Consider the following 19,776-nt stretch of genomic DNA (forward strand, 5'->3'; position numbering starts at 1 on the left):
CAACTTGTAGTAATGACGTTTGCAAACAATGTTGCGTTCGGGTATTTCAGGGGCTCGGGTTATGTACGGGTTCGCTTCTGGTATGTCGCGGTTCTATACGGGTCGGGGTCCGACAGCTCTCGGTACTGTTCGGATCTCAGATTTATAATAATGGCCCGGGTCCATTCGGTTCCGGGTAAAATTTTCACGGGTCCATTTGGGTTCGGGTATTTATATTTTACCCGTGAAGACCTCTAGTTCCCATCATGTTATTATTTCCATAGAAAAAAAAAAAAAGGGAAGAAGAAGGAGGGAGGGAAGGGGGAAAGGAGAACAATCAAGAAAACAAACAAATTATCTACATATTTACACATAGTACCTGAGAAAAGAAAATTGTGTGAGCATAGCAGCAGATGTATAATGTGCATGATATACTTATAAACGTTAGTTAAGGTGCTAGAAAAACACACACAAAGACAGAAGTCATTGCGTTGTACATGGGATTAAGGTGCAAAATGTCAGCGCCTGTCGACCGCATAATCCACAAAGTAGACACTGGTATAATCCTCAAGTAGGTCCATGAGGAAGAGGAAGGAAAACACACACACACACACACACACACACACACACACACACACACACACACACACACACACACACACACACACACACACACACACACACACACACACACACTCACACTCACACACACACCACAATTGGCTTAGACTCCTGCAGACCAATGCAGTGCAATCAAATCTAAGAAATTTGTGTACAAACAAACAAAGTGTAGGCCTATGAAATATAGGCCTAATAGAATAGAGCAGAGTTATTACAAGGGGACCGCCAAATCTTTGTGTTATAGGATGATTTGCATTAACCACTTGAACCCTAGCATCCCTATTCTGAGGAGAACTTAACCCAAAAATAGCAGATCTTCAAGCTCACAACGCCTCGCACTTTGTATGTACCTATGTTTGGAAAAGCGCTATACAAACACATTCATTATCATTCATTTTGGCTCACTTAAAACATGTTTAACTCGCAGTCTCAAGGACAAAAGCGTCATACCCACAACGCTGTTAACTTGGTCGGAACAAGTTCAGATGGCTAGGGTCAGACTCTAGGTATTTTATTTATTATTATCTCTCCACTCTTGCGTGCACCCATCATGTCCTACATGTTTGCTGCTGTTGCTGTCATGACGTCTGTCTGTCTGTCTGTCTGCCTGCCTGCCTGCCTGCCTGCCTGCCTGCTTGTCTTAAAGCTCTACAAAAGCTCTGTATATTCTGATAGTACTCATTGCTATAGAGTGTATGATCAGTTATCTCTCCACTCTTTAATAAACAGAAAATACATTTTCAGAGGGGGTTGCAATTTTTCAGCCAATCAGGAGAGAGTACCCATTCATCAGCTTCAATTTTATATCGTTACAGTTCCAATGTTGTCTGCTCATGTCACTTGCGACCCAAAAGATTGTTGTACAGTCGTACAGCTGCTTTGACTGTGTCAACAGGAAAATGGCTGCCAGCCACAATACACTTCATTCTGCATTTCAACTAGTACCAATAATAATATATATTTTTTAAACTGTCCAGTTTGTATGAAACACCACAATCTGAAGTGGTAAAAAGCTCAAGATTCTAATCATTGGTGACATTTTTTACACAACCTTTCAACATCTGAGAGCCTTCAAAATATCATGGAATGTCCTGGCACACCTATGTGACATTTGACCTCTAGTGAAAATCTTCTGCTGGCCAGGACAGACATTGTAAAGCCAGATAACTACTGTCTTTGGAAATACAGGTTTTTATATCATCAATCAGCATTTGACAGACTATCATTTGAAAACGAGAACTAGCTAGAGAATGTGGAGAAGTCGGGTTTGGGCTGTCCACCATGTTGGACAAGGCAGTGATTAAAAGTCAGTAATATGTGTGTGTGTGTGTGTGTGTGTGTGTGTGTGTGTGTGTGTGTGTGTGTGTGTGTGTGTGTGTGTGTGTGTGTGTGTGTGTGTGCGTGTGCGTGTGTGTGTGTGTGTGTGTGTGTGTGTGAGAGGTTATGTGATCCCCTCCTTTCTGTGTCAGACAGATACATAGATAGATAGATAAATACTATAGATACTACTGTAGATAGACAGACAGACAGACGTCCACACCACTTTCCTTCCAACTATGTCTCTGTACCAATGCAGATTGGCTAATATATGCTATGTGCTCATCCCCAGTGGTCAAGCAAAGAGGAACATATGATTGAGTGGTGGTTATTTAAACAACATCTGTGAATGATGCCACGTTTCCTCAAAGTTACATATTTCAACAGACAGTCTTTAGGAAACAAATAGGCCTAAGCCGGAAACATTGATGCTTTTCTTCTAATAGAAGACCCATATCAACCGAACCCACAGATGATTTGTAGAGTTGCAGTACCGTCAAAATGGGGAAAAAATACCTTAGCCTTAATGGCAAGTCCGAAATAGGATAAAGAACTTTCTTTTACCAAGCAATTAGACTTTTGAAGGACACTCTGATAAAGTGTACACACTGTATGAGTTCTGTATGCATTTTCTGTTTACTAAAGAGCTGGAGAACTCTACAGTAGGCTATAGCAATGATTACTATCAGAAGAGATACACTTATTTTAACAAACAAGCAAATGCATTGTTGAGGCTGTCATTGACTAAGAAGTTCTTCGTTGACAAAAGTTATAGGCATTTGTGGAAGAGTCAATTTGTTGAACAACAAATGTGTAAAATAGTGAGCAGCCTTTTCAGGTTAGAGGGGTTTGCAACAATGTAAGCTGATAGGTTACCAGTTTGCCCTCAGGGTTTTTTTCACAGTATTTAGCTGAGTTGGAGGACGTTACTGACAACAGAACTCAGACACTCCGGATTGTTGAAGGTCAATCAGCTCAGCAGCATCTTTTCTTTGAACATCTCCTCTCCAGATGAAGGTAAAATGTTTCTTTGACTTAGTCTGGATTTGAATGAATCACAATCCACATGTAATGTTTGATGATGATGATGATGATGACGACGAATAATTTAAAGGGGAATACCACTCATTATATACAGTGGTGGAAAAAGTACTCAAATGTTTTACTTAAGTAAAATTATCAATACTGCACTGTAGAAGTACTCTGTTACAAGTAAAAGTCCGGAATTCTAAATTTACTTGAGTAAAAGTACAGAAGTATTGGTATCAAAATGTACTTAAAGTACCAAAAGTAAAAGTACAATTTTAGCCGATCTACAAGCTCTTCCGAGCCGATCTACAAGCCGATCTACAAGCTCACAACGCGTCGCAAAGCGACGCGTTGTGAGCTTGTAGATCTGCTATTTTCAAATAGCCTGGGTATAAAATAGGGCTAAAGTGGTTAATATATGTTTCGTAATATCATAATTTATATCTGAAAAGTAACTAGTAACTAAAGTTTTCAAATAAATGTAGTGGAGTAAAAGTACAATATTTGCCTCTGAGATGCAGTTGAGTAGAAGTAAAAGTATAGACAATTGGAAATACTCAAGTAAAGTACAAATACCTCAAAATTGTACTTAAGTACAGTACTTAAGTAAATGTACTTAGTTACTTTCCACCACTGAGAATTTATATACCATAGAGCTGTTGTGTGGAAATAAGAAAAAAAGTCCCCCCCCTTCTATGTTGCCTAGAACTGGAGAATCGATTGTTGGGGTCATGTGATCAGTGACATACAGAAGGTGTACACTTTGGCTCCGCCCTCTAGGCTGCCTTATTCAATAGAATGGGGAATCTCACTTCCTGCTGAAACAGTGCGACTTGAAGTAGTTTATAATGGCATTATGGTTATATATCACATTTCACAAGACCTTGTACTTGTAGATAATAGAAATCAATTGGATGAAAAGGCTTTAACAAGTCTTAACTTTATATTCAAGTCGCACTGTTTCAGCTGGAAGTGAGATTCCCCATTCTAGTGAATGAGGCAGCCTAGAGGGCTGGCGAAAGAGTACACCTTCCGTATGTCACTGATCACATGACCCAAACAGGGGGGTGGGGGGGCTTCTTTCTTATTACAGCTCTAAGGTATATTATGACATGGTTCAATGTTGAAAATGAGTGGTATTCCCCTTTAAGTGGTAGAATTATGACTGAAATGAAATGACTGGCTGGCTCCAATGTTTTTTTGTACATAATATTAGTAGGCGTACAGGACAATGTGATTGTAAGTGTGATGATGTATACATCATCCATCATGGGATGATAAATCACATACCGATACCGTGGTGGTTTTGTTCTTGTAGCTGGGCTCCACTGGGGCCATATGGAGCGATGTGTTGCGTTGTGTCACTAAGTTGTCTTTAGTGGTGTAAAGTAACTAAGTACATTTACTCAAGTACTGTACTTAAGTACTATTTTGAGGTACTTTTACTTTACCGGAGTATTTACAATTGTCTATACTTTTACTTCTACTCCACTACATCTCAGAGGCAAATATTGTACTTTTACTCCACTACAAAAAAAATTAAACTTTAGTTACTATACTTTGCAGATATAATATTACATTATAAAACATACATTAACCACTTTAGCCCTATACCTAGGCTATTTGAAAATAGCCAACCTACAAGCTAGGTAAGAGATTTCTGAGGGGCTACTTTGTCATGTGATGGACCCCCAAAATTAGTCTATATGTAGCTATTTGGCCGCAGAGCCCCCCCCCCCCCATCTGAAAATATGTTGTGCCAGGGACCCCTATACAAGATTTGTGTTGTTAAAACCAGACCCCACTTTGAGAACCACTGCTATCCTATTAAGCCTCCAAATGAAAACGAATGGATTTATTTTGTAAACTACAAATGGAACCAAATGGACAGTGGTGGAAAAATACTCAAACTTTAGTAAAAGTATCAATACTGCAAAGTACAAATACTCTGTTACAAGTAAAAGTCTGGAATTCTAAATTTACTTGAGTAAAAGTACAAAAGTATTGGCATCAAAATGTACTTAAAGTACCAAAAGTAAAAGTACTCATTATGCAGAATGTCCCATTTCAAGTTTTCAAAATGTATAAAATCTTTTGGAAATAGCAGATCTACAAGCTCACAACGCGTCGCATCGCGACGCGTTGTGAGCTTGTAGATTGGCTATTTTAAAAATAGCCTAAATATATATAGAGCTTAAGTGGTTAATGTATGTTTAGTAATACAAATCTAATTCTAAAAAGTAACTAGTAACTAAAGTTTTCAAATGATTGTAGTGGAGTAAAATATATTATATTTTCCTCTGAGATGTAGTGGAGTAGAAGTAAAAGTATTGGAAATTGGCAATACTCCACTAAAGTAAAAAATACCTTAAAATTGTACTTAAGTACAGTACTTAAGTAAATGTAGCCTACTTAGTTACTTTCCACACCACTGCAAATGGACCCGTAGTCCACAGACTCTATCAGCATTAAATTAATAGGCTACTGCTGTCCATGTAAAATACAGCGCTGCAATGCATCCTGCCTTAATGTTCCTTTTTGACAGTAGGCTAATTATGTTTTGGGATAAAAAAAAATCCTGTTCACTTTAACTTCATGTGAAGTTAGGTCTACTCGTAGTTTTTATATAAAGGACCACTTCACCCATTTTCAACCTATATATCTTCATATAATTAGTACAAGTAGTCCTCACTAAATCTCATCTTGGCACCATTTCTGTCTACTCACTCTTTGTGTCTCAAATGAGGGCTGTGGACAGTTAAAAAAAATCTACCTACCAGTGACATCATCGGTAGGCAGGTTTGGTCATTTCAAACAAGATTTCAAACTTTTATTGTTTAGATATATATGTTTTATTAATGTTAAGAACAATGGCTTCTCCATGGAATCCCCATTGATGATGTCATTGGTAGATGGGTTTCTCGATTGTCCATAGCCCACCAATGAGACACAGAGTGAGTGTAAACAGAAATTGTGGCAGATTATAATGAGCATTAGTGAGCACCAAAGATTTGACCTCTTCATTGATAATTAACATGTGTACAATTACACACAATTATCAAAAGGATAAATTACAAGAAAGCCAGCGGCTTATTTCTTATGTGGTCCTTTCACATGTATGTGTAAATTGTGTAGTGATGCATGAGCTGATGAGTGTGTTGCATGCAAGTCCAAGCACACACTGGTGCTGCAAAGTGTCCTTCTGTGGGGAAAAGTGGGGAAGTACCAAAGTTAAAGCATTCAAATGTGTCAAAATGTGTCCAACCTTTAAAAACAAAGCAGATCTACAAGCTCAGAACTCTTTGCACTGTAGATTGGCAATTTTCGGCTATTAATAATCAAATATGCAAAGAAACTAGTAAATATGTCAAATATTGTAGTGAAGTAAAACATACAATATTTGCATATAGAGATGCAGGCTTGTGGAGTAGAAGTAGGCTATAAAATATAAAAAATGGAAATATTCAAGTAAGGTTAACGTACCTCAAAATTGTGCTTAAAGGACCACTTAAGCCATTTTCAACTTATGTATCAATTTATCAAAACGACTAGCACCACTCAATGTGGAGCTATAGCTGCGTATGCATGAATCCATAAATATCTGGAGCAGGTGGAACATCAAGTTGACAACGTTGATGATGGTGACACAACGCAGCGCTCCTGGTGGAATTTAGACGTTTTCCAAAACAATGCAAAGATTTTCCATAAATGTTCAACAAGCCTATCACTAATGGTGAAAATAGCAGATCTACAAGCTCCCAATGCCTCACATCGTGAGTTGTGAGCTTGTAGATCTGTTATTTTCACTATATTTGAAATAGGGCTTATGTGGTTAATTAATAATGTGCGCCTACTTACTAGAAATGTAGTGAAGTCAAAACTACAATATTTGCCTTTGAAGTGTGATCGACTGAAAGTCCACACACACACACACACACACACACACACACACACACACACACACACACACACACACACACACACACACACACACACACACACACACACACACACACACACACACACAGTCCTTTAGATGTTGCCTCCATATGCACAGACAGTAGTATGTAAGCTATCCTTTAAATAGCCTATGTGAGACCCATCCCTTTTAGTAACAACCACTCGATGAGCGTCTCAATAAACTGTTTGATGACTGTTTGAACGATCCTGAAATATCAAGTGAAGAGAGTCTCACTCTACCATTTGATGATTTTATCAAGTGAAGAGAGTCTCACTCTACCATTTGATGATTGTTTGAACAATCATGAAATATAAATATGAAGTGAAGAGAGCCTCACTCTATAGTGAGACTCTTTTCATCTCATATTTATATTTCATGATTGTTCAAACCACAATAAAAAGGGTATACCATTTGATGGCGGTTTGAACAATCATGAAATATAAATATGAATTGATGAGAGGGTCTCACTCTACCATTTGATGATGGTTTGAACAATCATGAAATATAAATATGAAGTGATGAGAGGGTCTCACGCTACCATTTGATGACGTTTAGAACAAGCTTGAAATATAAATATGATGTGCTTCAGAATCAGGACCAAAGATGCACCATATCACACAACCTCCTTGCTCCCCCACAATCCATATTTCAACTCTACATAAAAAATAACCATCTGTATCTTCTTTCTTATTCAATGTAGTTAATGTGCACCATCTAGTGGAAGTATTGTAAAACGACACCACCTGATCTCTGACGATAAACACCATCCCAATGGAGACAGTGAGTGACTGTTTGTAGACTATGTTTTGATAATCAGGAGCGTTTTATCCAGTCAGATTTGTTTATTTATGTATTTATTTATTTACCTTTTATATTATGACTAAGAGATCATTGAAGTAAATGTGAATCAATGGATGACAGAGTGAAGACATGTGACCAGGAGGGAGCTTCTTGTCCTCAGTGGAGATCCTGAACACAATGGAGCAACTTCAACTTCCTGAAAAGTCAGAAGAGGACTGTCCAGGTAACAAAGACATTTGAAAATAGATAGATAGGAAGAGAGAAATAGAGAGAGAGAAAGAAAGAAAGAAAGAAAGAAAGAAAGAAAGAAAGAAAGAAAAGGATGAAATAGGCTATATTATGTTACAATTGTATGTTAAAGAATTTTATTTTCTAGTAACATTATTGTGACACATTATCAGAAAGACTTTACTTTGTTTCAGGAACAGTTAAATGTTTTACTTAAAAATGCTGTACAGCTACATAAATTACCTGAATTCATATCAATGTGTTTATCCCCTGTTCAAAGTCTGTATGTTGTTTTAAAGCCTTCTCTGCTTTTACAATAATTATTGCATTTACTTTATCTCTCAGAGTTTGTAACACTGACTGGGATCATTGTTACACTCAGAGAGTTTTATTAACAGTTAACGCTGATGATTGCATTATGCAGGTCCTTCAGTGGTACCTGCAGTTCCTCCAGCTCAAGTCAAAGCCCAGAGTGAAGGCATAGTGATGTCTACCATCGCTGGTCATATTGGTGGTTCTGTCAACATCAACGTCGATGTCAGCTCCACAGACAGAGACAGAGGTACATAATGTATAATTGGTAGCACTTTAAACATCCTATTAACAAATATTATAATTTGTTACCAGGCAAATGTGGTATTTACTGGTAAGATATGAATGTCATTCTCCCCAGATAATGACAATAGTACTACTACTGCATGAATGTCATGCTCCCTCACAGAGCCCACTTCATTATCCTCTTCCCCTTATGCAGGATCTGAACTTCCACCAGAAGACTCGACTAACAATCCTACCATCTCTGTTCACATTGGTGGTTCTGTCAACAGCTCCACAGACAAAGGTACATAATATATTTGTTACCAGGATCATTTGGTATTTATAGCCTACTGCTAAGCCATGAAAGTTATTCTCCCTAGATAATGACAAGAGTCCCATTTCATAATGACATACTGCTACAATATGTGAAGCATTTCTCAACCACTCTTTTTCCCCCCTTCTTCTTGCAAATAGCACATTTTGTGACGCAGAACAGGGCGCAGTTGATTCAAAAGGCTAACACAGTCAAGGCTATAGTAGATAGCCTAGGAACAATGGTCCATCATGAGTTCCGTGCCCAGATTCAAGCCCAGGAGACAAGCATGGACCAAATGAGGCTACTGTATACATTGATGCCAGATGAAGGGGGGGTAAACATCAAAGCAGCATTTTACGATGCCCTTAAACAACACGAACGCCACCTGTTGGAGAGCATGGGTAAGATCAGATTTAGCAATACATTACTTATTTATTTTAGTGCCAGCTCCACAGGTGGAATATTGTCTACCAGGTTAATGTGTTATTTTCTACTGTAAAGATATGAATGTCATAATGACAAGAGTCCCATTTCATGAATTTCATGTCCACTCACTGAGTCCACTTCATTATCCTCTCCTCCTTTTGCAGGATCTGAACGTCCATCTGAAGCCTCAGCTAACAAGCCTGCTGAGAGCAGTAAGAAAGTCTTTATTTACAGCTTCTTCATCACAATATCAAGAAGTGATGGCAACACATGATACATTTGATAAACTCTGGGTAGATTGTAGATTGTCACTTGTTATTGCTTTGGGATAATTATCCTGTAGTCTTCTTGATGACCCGGGGGGAGGGTGAAGGCAATCTAAATTTGATCAATTATGTTATTACTAACACTAGCTTTTGTTCAGTGGCCCTTTTAACCAATTGAACCCTCTTCTGAGATGAACATTTGGCAAAAATAACTGATCTACAAGCTCACAACGCGTTGCAGCATCACCACATGATGCGTTGTGAGCTTGTATCTCACAACAAGATGAGATACAAGCTCATCTTGTTGAGCTTGTATCTGTTATTCTGCTTGTATCTATTTTCAGCGAAGATATTTGGTTTAGCCCTTGGGAATCCGGTCAACTAAATACAAGGCCCTTATGAATATGGTCAACTTAGTAGAGTTTAAGTGATTAACTTGAGAATCACCAACCCTTCTTATCTGTGTTCCACAATTACCACAACATGCCCTTACTGATGTCCTTTGCTCTTTGGTCCTTTAGCTCAACAACGATTCAAGTCTAATCTGAGGAAGAGGTTTCAGGTTTTGTCCACAAAACAAGGGAAAAAAACACATCTGAATGACATTTTCACAGAGATCTACATCACAGAGGGTGGGAGTCGCGAGGTCAATAAAGAACATGAGGTCAGACAGATTGAACCAGCATCCATGCAACCAGCAATACCAGAAAACATAATCAGCTTTGAGGACCTGTTTAAAACATTACCTGGAGAAGATGACCCAATAAGAACAGTGATGACGACAGGAGTGGCTGGCATCGGTAAAACAGTCTTAGCACATAAGTACGCTCTGGACTGGACAGAAGACAAAGCCAACCAGAATGTCGACTCGCCAACCAGAATGTTTCCACTCACTTTCCGAGAGCTGAATAAGAAGAAGGACAAGGTTCTCAGCATGTTGGAGCTTCTTCATCATTACTTTCCCGAAACCAAGGAAGCAGAACTCTGCAGCTCTGACGGGTCTGGAGTTGTGTTCATCTTGGATGGATTAGATGAATGTCGGCTTCCTTTAGACTTCGAGAACAACGAGACCTTGACCGATGTTGCAAAGCAAGCCTCCTTGGACGTGCTGCTGACAAACCTTATCAAGGGAGACCTGCTACCCTTTGCTAAAATCTGGGTAACCACTCGACCTGCAGCAGCCGATCAGATACCTATTGATCATGTTGACAGGATGACAGAGGTGAGAGGCTTCACTGATGCTCAGAAGGAAGAGTATTTCATGAAGAGATTCAGTGATAAGAATGTGGCCAAAACAATCTTCTCACAAATCAAGAAATCACAAAGCCTCTACATCTTGTGTCATATCCCAGTCTTCTGTTCCATCATTGCTGCCGTTCTGGAGAATGTGTTAAGAAAAGGAGAGCAGGACGAGAAAGGAGCAACACCAGAGTCCATGACTCAGATGTTCATCCACTTCACGGTGAATCTGTCCAAAGGTAATGATAAAAAGTATACCGACAGCACTAAGACCCGTTCTGATCCGAATCCACAGAATACTGATGTCATCCTGTCTCTGGGAAAACTGGCTTTTGACCAGCTGGAAAATGGCAACCTGATCTTCACTGTAGAAGACCTGAAAAGGTATGGCATTGATATCAAAGATGCCGCTGTGTGCTCAGGAGTTTTCACACAGATCTTGAAAGAGGAGCATGGGTTGTACGAGGACCAGACGTTCTGCTTTGTCCATCTGAGTGTTCAAGAGTTTCTGGCTGCTCTTTATGCCTTTGTGTCATTCATCAACAATGGTGACAACGTACTGTCAACCTCCAAGTTGTCAAAGCTATTTAGAGGCAAGGAACATCACTTCTACCAGACTGCTATAGACAAGGCCTTAGATAGTCCCAAAGGACACCTGGACTTGTTCCTCCGTTTTCTGCTGGGCCTCTCATTGGAGACCAATCAAACTCTCTTACGACGACTGCTTGATGTGAAGACAGGAAATAGGTCTAAGGCCAATAAGAAGACAATTAAGTACATCAAGGAGAAGATCAGGAAGAATCCCTCTCTCGAGAGAAGCATCAATCTGTTCCACTGTCTGAATGAACTGAACGACCACTCTCTAGTGGAGGAGATCCAACAGTCTCTGAGTTCAGGAAGTCTCTCCACAGACAAGCTCTCTCCAGCTCAGTGGTCAGCTCTGGTCTTCATCTTGCTGTCATCAGGAAAAGAACTGGACGTGTTTGACCTGAAGAAATACTCTGCTTCAGAGGAGTGTCTTCTGAGGCTGTTGCCAGTGGTCAAAGCCTCCAACAAAGCCCAGTAGGTGCACTGATAATCACTGGTTAGATTCAAGATTATGTTATTTATTTTAATAGAAAATATTATACAATAATCTTTTTTTTCAGGCTGAGTGGCTGTAACCTTTCAGACAGATGTTGTAAGGAGTTATCGTCAGTTCTCAGCTCCAGCTTTAGTTTGAGAGAAATTGACCTCAGCAACAACGATCTACAGGATAGAGGATTGGACTTCCTCTCTGCGGGACTGGCGAGTAAGCACTGTATACTGGAGACTCTCAGGTCAGTATGACGGTCCCTGTTCCAGAAGTGAACATTTAAATCCTTGTTTAAATACATGGGGAGTTTACCCTGACAACTGTTTCAACTCAACCTTGTCAGTCTAGTAGGAGAGTTGCAAATCACCAGCATACTGATTTATTGGGGTCAAGTAGAACAACAATTTGCAACAATTTGGTCACCTGCCTGCTTGGATCAGCTCTACTGGCACAGAATTGCTTGTCTATTGCTATTCTATGTCTATTGCTAGTTAATATAGCAAATAGACGTCTAAAAAAGTTGCACAAACCCAATTTATAGAGTTTAGGCTTGTATGAATGAATGAATGAATGAATGAATACAAATAAACGTTGTTGGGATACTGATTTCATAGACATTCTGCTACATCACGTTGTTCTGTTTACAGGCTATCAAGTGTATTTAATTGACTAGCTTGCCAACAAGTTTTAAGGCTCCATTCACTCCATTTGCAAGCAAAACAAAGATAGTACCTTGAGGCAGTGAATAGCAAAGCCACCCACTAAAACTTTCCCAGTTTTTATTTGAAGTGACATTTGAGAAGTATCTGTTCTTCTCTTCCCCTTTCCACTACATTCTTGTGTACCTTCTTAACTTACTGGCAGCACAAGGCATTTGTTGCTGATGTACAGCTACACTTATACTTGAACACACATGCATACACGCACGCACACGCACACGTGCACGCACGCACGCACGCACGCACGCACGCACGCATGCACGCACACACACATAGTGTTATATGTACAAGTGTATACAATAACTTCACTTCATGTGTTATTTCATAATTTGTTTAAATATATGTATGTGTGAGTAGCTATGTGTATGCACATGTATACGTGCATACTTATGTTTGTGTGTACAGTCATACAGTAGGTAACTGTGTGTGTGTGTGTGTGTGTGTGTGTGTGTGTGTGTGTGTGTGTGTGTGTGTGTGTGTGTGTGTGTGTGTGTGTGTGTGTGTGTGTGTGTGTGTGTGTGTGTGTGTGTAGGTTGTCAGGCTGTCTGGTCACGGAGAAAGGCTGTTCTTCTCTGGCCTCAGCTCTGATCTCCAACCCCTCCCATTTGAAAGTGTTGGACCTTAGCAACAATCATCTAGGAGACAGTGAAGTGCAGCAGCTGTCTTCTAGACAGCAGGATCAAAACTGCAGCCTTGAAACTCTCAGGTATGAAGACACTTGATGTCACTCAGGGCCCTATTACGCACGTCTTAAATCCACGTCTTAGGTGATAACGCCACCATCTTATGTGCAAGTCCTATTATGCAAGGTGCAATGCTGTATCTGCTATTATGCACCTTGACTTAAAAAGACTCCTGCATACCGCTAGTGTGCTAAAATAAATGTTAGGTTGTGTGGACACCAGCAGTTTAACTAAGCAGTACTCAGTCAATTCTAAACCGACTCTTAAACTTTAAAATTATCTATTAGCTGTGAAGTGTCTTTTTTCATTAGGTATATGGATCATGATTGTATTGTATACAATAATATTGGTTTGTCAAGAGATATCAATGTGTTTTGGACATTGGAAACAGTCACTGGATTAGACAGAGGCTACAGTGGTTATGACGGCCATTTTCAAAGAGAAATTACAGGTCTGACTTTGTCTCTCCCTCACCCCCAGTTTTGACCATGGTGGAGTGTGTTGGCTGAAACGAGTTTTGAAGAAGTGTCCACCAAGTAAGTGTACATGCTTTTTTATTCATTAAATCAAAACACATCCAGCTATCACATCCAGTGTGATATCCAGTCAGAAATTTAAATGAATAGTATGATAGTAGGAATTGTAGGGTAGGGTTGTAGGACCTAGGATAAGATATACTAAAGTATTTATTTATACATTGTTATATTTGTTTGTAAACTGTTGCTGTATTCTATCTTGTTCTCCCATCAAATGTCAATCATTCATTGAACAGATTCGATACACTTGATTACTGAAAAATCCCTTGTCATTCAACACCAAATGTTGATATCTAAGGATTAAACATTATGACCCAATGAGCATGCAGCATGCTTGATTAATGGGACGTTGTTGCTTGGCAAACATTTTTTATCTGCAAGCTTTTTTTAATCTTATGTGCGTGCATGTGTGCAGTGGTGGCTTATCCAACGGGCTTGAGGTGCTGAAGCACAGGGCACCAACCTTTGGGGGGGCACCAAACGGCGTAAAAAAAAAAAAAGCCGAAATGTAGAGCGTCCTCTTTTTTCCGCGCTGCAACCGCCCGCCTCCCCCCCCCCCCTTGACAAAACCGTCCCGGGGGGCACCAAACCGTGTCCACGCTGACACGGTTGAAATAAAGGTCCATGTGATCTGACGGCCCGGGCCCCCGGGGGTAACAGATCAACCTATGCTGCTCACTTAATAAATACTTTGAGATAGGATACATATCTTTGGTATTTTAATTTCCCTGAAAAACGTTGTGGTCCGGACTGGTATCCAGGCAGCGTATGACGGCTCGTTATGCCCAAGATGATTATGGGTGGATATGAGTAGTGAAGAGAGTCTGTGTCTATGGTTATGGTGGTTATAAGTGGCTGTTTTGTATGATGTAATCCTGCTTGTCCTGTTAAAATGTATAAGCAGTTGGTTAATCAATGTCTCAGTGAATTAATGAGCAACTGAGCACTGAGATAAAATCGCTCAATCTCACTAATTTGTTTTAGTTGAATGTGTGCTTACCGCTTACATATACTGGGGAACTGTAAACATGTAGGGGCAGACAATAACATGATTATGGCTTGCCCCCGTGAGCTGTGTGTGTGCTGGTAAACGCAATCTTGTGTCACTGTAGAATAGATTAGTGTGGTTTTTGACTGTTGATCAATCTCTTGGTGTGAAGTTATATCGTCATGTGTACACTTCCAATAGTAAAGATAGTTTATTGGAATTTGGGAATTGCATTGCAGTGATATGACTCTTTAATTGCCTATATTGTTAAAATATTCACATTTAAACATAGGATAATCACACACTACTAGTCAGGGGATATTAGCAGAAAGATTTCCAATCTTGGAATAAATTCCTTACCAAAAAAAATCTTCACCAATGTGTTTGTAAAGGTGTCTAGTAACACATCTCACAAAGACTGAAATTCAGTTTCCCTAGGAGAATTTTTGACAGCTGCTGAAAGTTGGGGTACCCACCATTTCCCTGCATTTCCATGCAGGGCAAAAAAAAACAAATTTTAATTTTGTTTTAAGTAGCATGTGAGGGGTCAAACTAGGGTGTTTTTATGATTCTGAATCCATTGCAAGCATTTGTTTTGCACCAAAACCACTCCTTGGGCTAAAAACAGCCCAATCTCAATGGGCTTTTTACACAAAAAGTATACCTGGACAAGGATGGCTATGGCCGTTTTTAGCCCAAGGAGTGATTTTGGTGCAAAACAAATGCTTGCAATGGATTCAGAATCATAAAAACACCCTAGTTTGACCCCTCACATGCTACTTAAAACAGAATTAAAATGTGATTATTTTTGCCCTGCATGGAAATGCAGGGAAATGGTGGGTACCCCAACTTTCATCAGCTGTCAAAAATTCTCCTAGGGAAACTGAATTTCAGTCTTTGTGAGATGTGTTACTAGACACCTTTACAAACACATTGGCGAAGATTTGTTTTGGTAAGGAATTTATTCCAAGATTGGAAATCTTTCTGCTAATATCCCCTGACTATACAAACTATGGCTATGAACAAACCATGTTACACTACACACTATGGCTATGAACAAACCATGTTACACTACAAACTATGGCTATGAACAAACCATGTTACACTACAAACTATGGCTATGAACAAACCATGTTATGTTCAGAGAGACATTTTGGAAATATTACTTTAAAAGTGGTGATGGCACTATGTCAAGTTAAGTACAGATACTCCGAAAAATTACTTGAGTATAGTACTCGAGTACATTTACACCACTGCTCAAGAGTTACAAATGGGCAGTATTCTGATGTTTTTCTTTTTTTTACCTTAGTTAGTAAAAATAACAATATAAAACAAAATATATACAAAATTTTACTTGAGTAAAAGTGTGGTGGCATCAACATATTTTTCTTTAGAGTTGTAGCAAAGTGAAAGTACAGAGAATATAGAGAAATAAAAAAGCCATTGGTACACTTAAAAAGGACAACTTCACCCATTTTCAACCTATCTTAATTGGTCCTTACTAATGCTCATGATACTATGTTACCATGTTTTTATACTCGGCCTGTGTCTCACAGGAAGAGTGTGGACAGTTCAGAAACCTGCCTGCCAGGGACATCATCGTTAGGGAGATTTCAATGTTTTTTATTACATTTTGTATTAACGAGAGAACAATGGCTTCCATTATAGCATGCTAACTTTCCAGGAATAGAAAGCCTGCATTTTCTATTAGCTTGGATTCCCCATGATGTCAATGGTAGGCGTGTTTCTGAACTGTCCACAGCCCTCCTCTGAGACAAAGACAGACTAGACAAAAATTATACCATATTATGAGCATTAGTGAGGACCAATTATATGAAGATAGGTTGAAAATGGCTGAAGTTCTCATTAAAACCGGGAAAGCATCTGTGTCATTTTAGTGGAGTCATTTTAGCTATTATGTATATAGCACATTGATTCTAAAAGTGGGCTCCAGGGACCCCCAGGGGGTCCTTGGGGGGTACCAAGGGGTCCCCAGCAAAATAAGTGAATATTTTAACCAATCATTTTAACCACTTTAACCAGATTTTATACTTTGGCTATTCAAAAATAGCAGATATACAAGCTCCGAGTGCCGCGCTATGAGCTTGTAGATCTGCTATTTTTGAAAGATCGTGACAATTTGTTCAAATCTTTGAATATATATATATTTTTTAAGCAAAATTTTCAAACACGATTCTTTGCTTCTGGGGGTCCCTGTAACAACATTTTTTGAGATGGGGGTCCGTCGCCAAATTCATATCATTTTGGGGCAAAATTCAAACTTGTAACTGCCACTGCTATGCTCTATAGCAGTGGTTCCCAAACTGCAAATTATTTTGGGGGGTCCACAGATGATTAGCTTAATGTGCAACATTGTTTTCTCACTCAACAGTAACAGTACTCGCAGTGCGAGGCGTTGTGAGCTTGTAGTTTGGCTATTTTCACAATATTTATCTGTGGAACCGGGTCAAACTAAATGTAATTTCTACAATTCCAAGTGCTTGTCGGGGTGGGGGGTCCTTGCAGTTCAAATATGATTATTGTTTGGGCTTGCGGCCTGAAAAGTTTGGGACCCTTGATCTATAGGGCTTGAGTGGTGAATGTATGTTTTGTAATAATAATCAAAATCTACAAAGTAACTACTAACTAAAGTCAAGTTCAAATAATTGTAATGCAGTAAATTACAATATTTGCTGGAGTAGAAGTAAACGTATTGATAATTGGAAATACTCAAGTAAAAAAAAAAATAATACAAAGGTAGGTAGGGTTAGTGCTTTACTTTGGTTAAAATAAGTGTTACATAGCTCTATATTCTGATAGTACTCATTGCTATAAAGTGTTTGTTCAGTAACAGGAGTCTCCATGTCTCTCCAGCTCTTGTTAAACAGAAAATTAATTTTCAGGTCAGAATACAAAATCAGGATAGAAAACCCAGACAGGATACAGATTAAACAAGTGAAATTGGTAGTGATGACACAAAGAAATGAGAAGACATAATTGGAACTGTAACACTATAAAAGTTGATGAATGGGTAGTCCTGATTGGCTGAAATATTGTCACCTACATAAAAAAAAGAATTTCTGTTCATCAAAGAGCTGGAGAATCAGGGAGACCCCTGTAACTGAACAAACACTTTATAGCAATGATTAATGATATTCTGATATTATATATCAGAATATAAAGCTTTAACCTTTTAACAAAAAACACTTATCACTTACCCTACCATTAAGTACAGGACTTAAGTACATTTACCTATTACTTTACCTATTACTTTCCACTATTTCACAGTTTAAAGGGATAGTTCACCCCTAAAATTACTTTCTTTCTATCGATTAGTCACCCCATGGAGACTTGAATTCATGGATATTTTTTTGTTTTTGTCGCATATCCGGTAGGAGACACAAAGAGTCTCCTTTGTGTCTCCTACCGGAACCGCTGCCTACCGGTCCGCTGGTCATCAAATTATTGGCTTAGAATGCGACAGAAACAAAATGAATATCCATGAATTCAAGTCTCCATGGGGTGACTAATCGATAGAAAAAAATATTGTTTTGGGTGAATTATCCCTTTAAGTAAAAAAAAAAATGTCTCAATAGTTAATTCCTACTGTATCTGTGTAAGTTTGGGTCCACTCTTAGAAATGTAGTGGAGTCAAAAGTACAACATTTGTCCTACAAAAAGAAACCAACTACAATAAAACTCAATTAAAGTATAGACACTCAAAATGTGTTCTTTAGTACAGTACTCAATTAAGTACATACAAGTACTTAGTTACTGTCCACCACATTCTATTTGTGCCTTCTCAGATCTATAAATGGGTTAGTACCATTTTTTATTTCCATCTGTACCCTCTCAGAGTTATACATGGGTTAGTACCATTTGGTTCCATCTGTACCCTCTCAGAGTTATACATGGGCAGTTAGCGGAGTGAAAGTACTGCAATTATATACAAGAAAAAGGTCAAACTTAAAAAATCAATAGCCAATCTACAAGCTCACAACTCATCGCATCGAGCTTGTAGATCTGCTATTTACGAATAGCCATAAGCGTAAAATACGGTAGTGCTGATTGATTGATTGAATACTTTATTATAGTTTGCGAATAAAAGCACAGGAAAGTAAAGTTTGATACAAGGTCTGCTAAGGGGATTTTAAACCCAAGAAAGCCTATGGCTTGTTTCCATTGGGGTCCTTTGTACTCCATTCCTCGAGACATTTAATGACAGACAAATATACACTAATATGCAAAACATCAAATAAACAGTTAGGAAACAAAAACTAAAATATGAACAGTAAACAGTTCGGGGGGGTGGGGGGGGGGGGGGGCTAGGCTTTGACTTTTACAGGGGCCAGTTTCGAATTGCAGCCACCTGTAAGTGCTGGTTTTGAAGGAGAGTAGGGTTTTACACTGCTTCACGACTTTTAGTAGGGCATTCCACATTTTTGTGGCATAGCAGGAGAACGAATTTAACCCCTTGTTAGAGACAAATCTGGGTTGGACGTGATTAGTGGAGCTTCCTCTGGTGTTTTTTATTTTTGACAGGTATATGTCTTTGTGGTGTAGTGTGTCTTGTAGACCAGGCCCAAGTTGCTGTACTCTGTCCCCTAACATTTATTACTTATTACTCGTTACTTGTTTAAAAAGTAATATTATTACTTTACATATTATTCCCTGCCAAAAGTTACTCGTTACTTATTACTTTACTTAACTTTTTTTTCTCGCCCCCATTAATTCCATTGTTACTCCCTAAAAGTCTTACTTTGCATTTTCAACATAATTTTTTCCCTTTTTCTGCAGCCTACATTGTAAAATCCTCATTGTTGATTTAACTCCAAAAAGTGTACTACACATGACATGATGGGTCTATTAGGTTCCATTCGTACACTCATTTGAATTAAATTAACCATTAGACTTTTACTGTGTTTGAATTCATAACTTACAGACTGAATGAAAACCACACCTGGGCTCAAACTCACAATGAGACACAATCTTTGAACAACTGTTGTTTATTAAAGCAGTTAAGTTCCAAACAAAGTGCTAGGCCATATGAGGCCA

General features: G+C 38.8%; 1 protein-coding gene across 1 annotated transcript in view; it reads left to right on the forward strand.

Annotated features, from left to right (window-relative positions):
• The first annotated feature begins 7,587 nt into the window (after nt 1–7,587).
• LOC308080297 (protein NLRC3-like) overlaps nt 7,588–19,776 on the forward strand; it is a 16,085-nt gene continuing 3,896 nt past the window's right edge. The window contains exons 1-9 of the mRNA XM_080422093.1: nt 7,588–7,687; nt 7,829–7,931; nt 8,361–8,498; nt 8,691–8,777; nt 8,948–9,190; nt 10,003–11,782; nt 11,869–12,039; nt 13,047–13,220; nt 13,678–13,733. Coding sequence (XP_080278219.1) covers nt 7,886–7,931; nt 8,361–8,498; nt 8,691–8,777; nt 8,948–9,190; nt 10,003–11,782; nt 11,869–12,039; nt 13,047–13,220; nt 13,678–13,733 — 2,695 coding nt within the window. The 5' untranslated portion in view covers nt 7,588–7,687; nt 7,829–7,885. The remainder of the gene's footprint in view (nt 7,688–7,828; nt 7,932–8,360; nt 8,499–8,690; nt 8,778–8,947; nt 9,191–10,002; nt 11,783–11,868; nt 12,040–13,046; nt 13,221–13,677; nt 13,734–19,776) is intronic.

The sequence above is a fragment of the Gymnoscopelus braueri genome (assembly GCF_963280865.1).
Source record: "Gymnoscopelus braueri genome assembly, chromosome: 24".
NCBI lineage: Eukaryota > Metazoa > Chordata > Actinopteri > Myctophiformes > Myctophidae > Gymnoscopelus > Gymnoscopelus braueri.